Source organism: Camelina sativa, chromosome 11 (genome assembly GCF_000633955.1).
Source record: "Camelina sativa cultivar DH55 chromosome 11, Cs, whole genome shotgun sequence".
Classification (NCBI taxonomy): Eukaryota; Viridiplantae; Streptophyta; class Magnoliopsida; order Brassicales; family Brassicaceae; genus Camelina; species Camelina sativa.
This window is the reverse complement of record NC_025695.1, coordinates 22,006,782-22,014,615: the sequence shown is the minus strand read 5'-3', so window position 1 is coordinate 22,014,615 and position 7,834 is coordinate 22,006,782. Positions and strand designations below refer to the sequence as shown.

The 7,834-nt window shown below is 40.2% G+C and overlaps 1 protein-coding gene and 1 long non-coding RNA gene across 3 annotated transcripts; both read right to left on the bottom strand.

Moving 5' to 3' along the window:
* On the bottom strand, nucleotides 1,565-2,287 carry LOC104728211 (uncharacterized protein At4g04775-like). Its single transcript, XM_010447232.2, has 3 exons — nucleotides 2,212-2,287; nucleotides 2,014-2,111; nucleotides 1,565-1,947 (listed from the first exon to the last, which is right to left on the bottom strand). The coding sequence occupies exons 1-3, from the start codon at nucleotides 2,285-2,287 to the stop codon at nucleotides 1,669-1,671; spliced, it is 453 nt and encodes a 150-aa protein (XP_010445534.1). The 3' UTR covers nucleotides 1,565-1,668.
* Nucleotides 3,537-4,929, bottom strand: LOC109127181. 2 transcript variants are annotated; one of them, XR_002033935.1, is made up of 3 exons: nucleotides 4,412-4,922; nucleotides 4,127-4,267; nucleotides 3,537-3,843 (listed from the first exon to the last, which is right to left on the bottom strand). It is a non-coding gene; the product is annotated as an uncharacterized LOC109127181 (long non-coding RNA). The 2 variants fall into 2 exon arrangements; XR_002033934.1 differs by having other exon boundaries at nucleotides 4,127-4,929.

The window sequence follows — 7,834 nt, the reverse complement described above, 5'->3', positions numbered from 1 at the left end:
TTCTTGCATGAAGTGGCAGATATGTGGCATCCCATGTGAACATGCCTATGCAGTCATCATCGACAAAACACTTGTAGCTGAGAACTATGTCTGTCAATGGTTCCGGACAGCTATATGGAAAAGGAATTACACCGAAGGCCTCGTTCCACAGAGAGGTCCACGGTTTTGGCCTGAAACAAAGACTCCTAATGTATGTTTACCAGATGAAGATAACGATCAAGCTTAAAGAGAAGAAGACAAAGCCTGACAAAAAAAGGAAGAAGGGTGCTAATGAGTTGCCAACTAAGAAGAAACCAAAGGAGAAAAAAAGAATGNATGGGAACTTGAAGAAGCATCATGGTAATAAAACCCGAATGAAGCCACTATTGTGGGATTTAGCATGGTCTTACAATGAGGTGGATTACAAGCGGCACTTGGAGAGGATCTACTGCTATGATACTGGTGTGTACAATGATGTCATGAGGACAAATCCAAAAAGCTGGTGCAGGGCATTTCACAAGATTGGGAGTTATTGTGAAGATGTTGATAATAACCCCACAGAGTCTTTTAACAGCTCCATTAACAAGGCAAGAGAGAAACCATTCATTGTTATGCTAGAGACAATCAGACGACTTGCGATGGGGAGGATTGCCAAAAGGTCTGCAGAATCTCATTCTCACACAGGTAATTTCCTCATTTTTCTTATAAATGATGATGTTTGTTTATGGTTGTACACGATAATGATTGTGTATGCTTGTTTGCAGGGATTTGTACTCCATATGTTGCATTGTTTCTAGCTAAAGAGCATAAGTATGCATCTGAGTCGAAGGTCAGCTCAAGCACCAATGGAGCATATGAAGTAACGCATGGCTTAGATAAACACAGAGTCTGCCTGAAAAAGATGCTTTGTTCTTGCATGAAGTGGCAGATATGTGGCATCCCATGTGAACATGCCTATGCAGTCATCATCGACAAAACACTTGTAGCTGAGAACTATGTCTGTCAATGGTTCCGGACAGCTATATGGAGAAGGAATTACACCGAAGGCCTCGTTCCACAGAGAGGTCCACGGTTTTGGCCTGAAACAAAGACTCCTAATGTGTGTTTACCAGATGAAGATAACGATCAAGCTAAAGAGAAGAAGACAAAGCCTGACAAAAAAAGGAAGAAGGGTGCTAATGAGTCGCCAACTAAGAAGAAACCAAAGGAGAAAAAAAGAATCATGCATTGTGGCATTTGTGGAGCAGCTAATCATAATTCTAGGTTCCACAAGAATGAATTTCCCAAGGTGAATGTATTTTCCTTTTCATGGTTTCAGTTTATGGAGCTTGTTTCGGTTTACTAATATTTCAATGTTTTATATTTGTTTTGCAGCCAAGTCAACCGGAACCAAGCCAAGGTTCACTCACTCAAGCTTAATCAAACTAGCTAAGTAGAAATAGGGTTCTAATTTTGTGGTTGCCTTGAATGTATTTTCGACCACATAGACTTGTAATCCCTATGTCTTTTGTCAAAAATTGAGATGTCTTTTGTTAACTGTTTTGTGAACGATTTAGGATTTCATTAATGATCATAACTTCTTAACTTTTGCTTCTCATTACCATCTCATAGTCTTTTAATAGCAACATATTACAACTGAAACAAAAACATAGCAACAACAAACTAAAGGAACAACACTCATCTCGTTCTTCAACCTAGTAGCTTAGTGAGACCAATCATGATCATACAAAAGAAGACTAAGACAATCATGATTTTCTTATGGCTTGCTTTGGCTTCAGACAAACCATCTTCAACCTTCTCAAATATCTCCTTCTCCATCTTCTCATAGACCATCTTCTCAAACTCAAACCTCTCTGTTCTGATCTCTTTCAGCTGCTTCTCAAGGTCAGCATTCTTTGCATTCAATGTGTCTATCTCATTGACAAATGCCTCATCCACCCATTTGAAAGTGTGTTCATCATTCCTAAGCTGCAACATTCCTAATTTTACACACGAAAACAGAAAAAAATCAAAAATAAAACAAAATCGACTTACCTTATTAGCTACGCCAAATGGACACCGACAATATCTCCTGTAAGGGTTGGAATCAGACTTCGATATCAAANAAAAAATCAAAAATAAAACAAAATCGACTTACCTTATTAGCTACGGCAAATTGACACCGATAATATCTCCTGTAAGGGTTGGAATCAGACTTCGATATCAAAGATATGATTCCTTCTCCGCACCAACATCTCTTTGGCACACCGATAGCCCTTCCTCTTCCCTGCAAACTAGATTCAGTGAAATTGGATGATACATTACTCATTGTGATACTCAAACTCGTAAATGAAAGAAGAAGTAATCTCAAGAAGAAGAACCAAACTCAATAAAAGGAATCGATTATGAACAACGAAAATCGATTTTAGGTTTTATTTGGCGATTCTGGGTTTATGATCAAACGGATCGGGTTTTATTACCAAACTGGTTCAACATCTGGTTTACATTCGAGACATATCTGGTTTGGTCTCAGGTTTAGACGATAAACCAATATAATCCAGAATTGTGGAGATTTAGCTTTCGAACTTTTTATTCGGGAAGATATAGCTTTCGAACTTTTATTTCGGGGACATATAGACCGAGGGTATAGAACGAGATCTATCTGATTCGATACAATACTTCTCGTGGGAAATTAGACCGTCAGCCCGTGATAATAGGTATGTTGTCCCTTAGGACCATGTTGTTGTTGTTGTTGATCCTGTTAATACAGCTCAAACTCCTACTACGACCACTACCAAACTAGGAGAAGAATCTACTGAAACTGAGAAACAAAAAAATGAAATCAAGGATTGGTTTGACTGCAGGTCAGTCTTCTAATTTTTGACCCGTGTAATGCAATTCTCATTTCGAAACTTTTTTCTAACCATGGTATTTGATTTTGGAAAACTTTTAGGTATGTCTCGGCTTCAGAGGCTATTTGGAGGATTTTCAAGTTCCCAATCCAGTATAGAACAACACCAGTACAAAGGCTATCCTTTCATGATGAGGGAAAGCAACCTGCTTATTTTGAGGAAAACGATGCAATTGACACAGTTTTGGAACGAGTGGCAAATCAAGATTCTATGTTTATGGCTTATCTCACTCTGAACAGAATAAATGCGGTTGGAAAAGATGGAAAACATGCGAGGAAGCTTACTTATGCGCAAATCCCTGCTTATTTTACTTGGGAAGGTAATAGGAAGCAATTTAAAAAGAGGGCGAGAGGATTTTCTTTTGGTCAAATCAACTATGTTCCACGTAGGCTAGAAACTGAATACTACTTACGAATACTTCTCAACATGCTGTGCACATGGTATTTTAAATGATGATCAGATTTTTATAGACAGTCTGTTTGAAGCGAGTGAATGGTGTTTCCGTGAATATTTGAGAAACTTTTTCACCATGATGCTACTGTCTGATTCTTTTTCTAGACCAGAACACGTTTGAAACGTGGGAACTGTTAGCAGAAGGGATTGAGAAAAAGAAGCAAGAGGAATATAACAATCCAGGTTTGTTATATTAAACTTTGGCAATATCTATGCATTTTAAACGTGTATTTTCCAAATTTTCTTATCTTTCAAGTTTCTGATTTTAATATTTCTCGGTACAGATCTTAATTTGTCGGAATCTGATATCAAGACAAAGATTTTTACCTGAAGGAAAAAACGATCTGTTATCTCTTAGCAAAGAAGACAAGAGTGATAAACAAAATATATTCCTCATATTTCCTTCTTCTACGAGTCTCTCACGTTCAGATGGCTCCAGCTTCCCTTTTATCTTCTTTGCAACGTTAATTCTTTCCTCACGAAGCCTCTCAACTTCCTGCTCTCTGCAATGGTTGATTAGCTGAACGGAGAGGAGAAGAAAAAAACAAAAAAAGAAAAGAAAAACATGTCAATTAATCTCTCAAATCTAGCCAGAGAACTAGTCTTTGTCACCAACACTCCATGATTATTCTATCCAGAAACTAACAACACAACCAAGCTTCAACAAGTTTAACAGATAGCAACAAATAAGTTCTTCCTCAAAGTAGCTGACTTTAAATATTTCTATTACTAAGAATCCAAATTTCGAATTGAGTTAACTGCTAATAGGTTCAACGAGAGCAGAGTAGAAGATTAGATATAACCTCAAGGACAACATCCAGATTAGCATTCGAATTCCTGTTCTTCATGTTGTTTTCGACTGCTTCCTTATTATCCCTTATCCCTTACAGGAACTGCCGCGGCGAGTCTCAATTTGTGTAAACTCGTCGTCAGAGAGTTTCTATCTGCTGACAAAGAAGAAAAACCAATCAAAAGAAGCTGAAGCAAAACGAAACAGTTCTGAAATGAAAAACCAAACACGAAATCATAATCCAGAAAATTAAGAGTTATGAATGAAAAGAACAAATTGGTGAACCCTAAAACAAAACCTCAACAGACTCAAACACTAAGATGTGGAAACAGCGATAGATCTAGGAGACGAGATGGAGGTGACGCCGACGAAGACGAATGATATCCCTCACAAACTTCTGAGAAAATATCAACAAAACATCTCTGGTCACATCTTATTCGATTACTCTGGTGTAGAGATTGAGCGGCGACGAGATCTAAAACAGATCTGGGGGTTCACGATTTGCGATGGAGAAGAGGAAGATGACTCTGTTTTGTTTGGTGGAGAAGAGGAAGATAACTCATCTTCTTTTGAATCGGGTTAAGAGTTTTGAATCTGGGTTTAAGAGTTTTGATGGACAAAAATTAAAAAGCTTAATGAGTGAAACAATGGAGGGAGTAAACGAAATTCTAAGGGGGAGAATGAAATTTTGGTAGCCGCCTCCTTTTTTTCACTAAGTTATAAGAGGGCAAATGAATTAGTTTTTTCCGCTTCAATCAAACATAGCCTTTTCATTTTGACAAACGCTATAAAAAACTGAGGGTATCTCAACCATAGCAAAACATAAAAAAACCGCTATATTATGATGCTATTAATACCTCAATTTCTTGTAGTGTTGGATTTGTGATACCTTCTTGCTCAAAGTGTTACAATGATTAATAGCATTAGGTGTTTGCCCCAATTTTCAGGTGGCTTAAGTTGGTAGCTCTACAGTTGTTGTTCTGCTTCAGCATTATCACATAATATTGTCTTTAGATACAGTTTTAGAACATAAGGTCAAGATAAGGCTGAAGTTTTCATCACTTAGCTCCAATTCTTCTTATAAAGGAAGGAGTATATCCACTGCTGAAGCTAGTGATGATGACACTAACTTTCGGAAGACTACGGTTTCGTATATGAAGAAGAAGAGGGTCTACCCTAATAAGGCTAACCAAAACCATCTAAACAAAATCCCACACACCATTTGGGCTGCTCCATAGAGAAACCAACGTTCTGCTTCTAGTTTTAAGACCTCTATTAATGATGCTACTCGAACGAGCCATATGAGGAGAGATGAATTGGATGAGAGACGAAGTAAAAGCTCGGTTGTGCCTTTTTTAAGGCTAGAAAACAAGCGCTTTTAGATAAGAGAGTCGTGGGAGATGGTTCAGATAGTTAGGAGGATAAACCAAGGAAGAGTATGATACCTCAAATAAAAGAATAGATGATGATGTCCTTCTTGATGGTTAGTTTTGTGTGCGTTTCTTCACTAGAAAAGAGAGTATGAAACTGTTATACTTCCTCAACCCCATTGCTGCATTTCTAACATGTTGTTTCTTGTCCTTTGTTCATGTAATGCCCGTGAACTAGAATCCCGTTTTTGGGTGTGCAAATCGATCGATGCAGGTTGTGCACCGGTCGATGAAAAGTTTGTTTTGCAGGACAACTAAGTAAAACGCTCGTTATGTTGCGTTTTTGGGTTTGGAAACCCTAGGGTCGGGTATAAAAGAACGAAGCTCGACGTATATGAGGGTTTTGGTCGTTCTTGTTGTTCTAAAAGGTTAGAGAGATGGAGAGTTCTTCCAGAGTCCGTTTTGTGAGTTTTGGTGCTTGTTCTTGAGGGATCCTTATGTGGGAGTGGAGATCTGAGGCAAGAAGCAAGATGATTCTCGCCGTTTCAGAGTCAAATCTACTTCTTTTAGAGGTGAATACGGGACCATGGCTTATCTATGCGATTAGATGTGTTTTTGTGTGTTTTTGGGTGTTGATTGCTTATGTGTTTGTTTGTTAGTGTTTGCCTTTAGTTTGGAGGTCTTTGGAGGATGTATTCGATATCACGAAGCCAAGAGGAGTCGGTGGAGATCATGTTCGGCGTTCCTTCGCGCGACTGCATCGATTGATGTAAGGTGTGCGTCGGTCGATGCAGTTAGGGATTTTGGAGGAGATGCGAGGTCGTTTTGATCGATGCAAGCAGTGCATCAGTCGACGCAACTAGGGATTTGGAGGTTGCATCGATCGATGCAAGGAGTGCGTTGGTCGATGCAAGTGTTGCGTCAGTTGACGCAAGATCGCAGAATCATAGATGTGTTCAGAATTGTCTGGTTTGCTTGTTCTATGTATTGATTATGTTTGTCTTTTCTCTTGTGTGTATAGCCTAGTAGATGGGAGGATCGCCTCAGTGAGTATGTATGATACTCACGCATCTCAATCGTTTTTTGTGGTGTGTTGGTATGTGATGTGGAATTATAGCGATGATGATGAGGATGAACTATGGTGTGACACCCCGGTTTCAAGAACATGCAGAGAGGTTTAAAAAGAATTGATCTGACCACCTATGTCACCAAAGTGCACTTATCTTTTCGGTCAAGGGTCCTGAGAGAACTCCAGAGTTAAGCGTGCTTGAGCTGGAGTAATCTCAGGATGGATGACCTTCCGGGAAGTGATTGTCGGAATTGTGCGAGTGATGACAAAACATTGGAAAAGATCATGTGCTGATTTGTAGATACGGTAACAAATCTTTAAAAATCTCCCGAACGTAGCAAACCGACCGTCGGATATGGATAGGCTCACGAGCCTAGTGAGAAGACGTGAGGTCCATTTAGGAAGGTGGGACTATGGACTGGGAGTGGATATGGGGCCCACTAAGAGGTGGCGGATAGGGCGTTACTAGTGGTATCAAAGCCAAACACAGACGAGTGTGGAGTCGAGTGGGCTCACACCGTTGGGGGTGACGGTCTTGGTGTGCAACAAGGACATTGTTATCTTATAGTGGAGGTGAATTGTGACACCCCAGTTTCAGGTTCATGCGGAGAGGTTTAAAAAGAATTTATTTGGCCACCTATGTCACCAAAGTGCACTTATCTTTTCGGTCAAGGGTCCTGAGAGATCTCTAGAGTTAGGCTTGCTTGAGCTGAAGTAGTCTAAGGATGGGTGACCTTTCGGCAAGTGACTGTCGGAACTGTGCGAGTGAGGACAAAACACAGGGAAAGATCATGTGGTGATTTGTAGGGACAGTAACAAATATTTAAAAATCTCTCGAACATAGCAAACCGACCGTCGAATATGGATGACTCACGAACCTAATGAGAGGACGTGAGACCCATTAAGGAAGGTGGTCCTATGGGGCCCACTATGAAGTGGCCGTCGGGGCGTTACTAATGGTATCAGAGCCAAACCTAGATGAGTGTATCGAACGGCGCAAGTGTGGTCTCGATCGATGCAAGGCCGGTTTGGTCGAGGAACGAGTAAGTACATGGAGTTGGTGGTGGATTATGATATGGAGATAGCTTACCACCCTGGTAAGGCTAACTTGGTTGCAGGTGCTCTCGGGCAGCTTCGGCCCAGGAGCAGGACATGGAGACTTTGGTAAGGGAGATTAATGCATTGGGATTGTGCGCTATTTCTTAGAGCCATTGGATTTGGAGGCGGCTGATAGAGCAGATCTTCTGAGCAGGGTGCGGTTGGCTCATGAGAAGGATGTGGG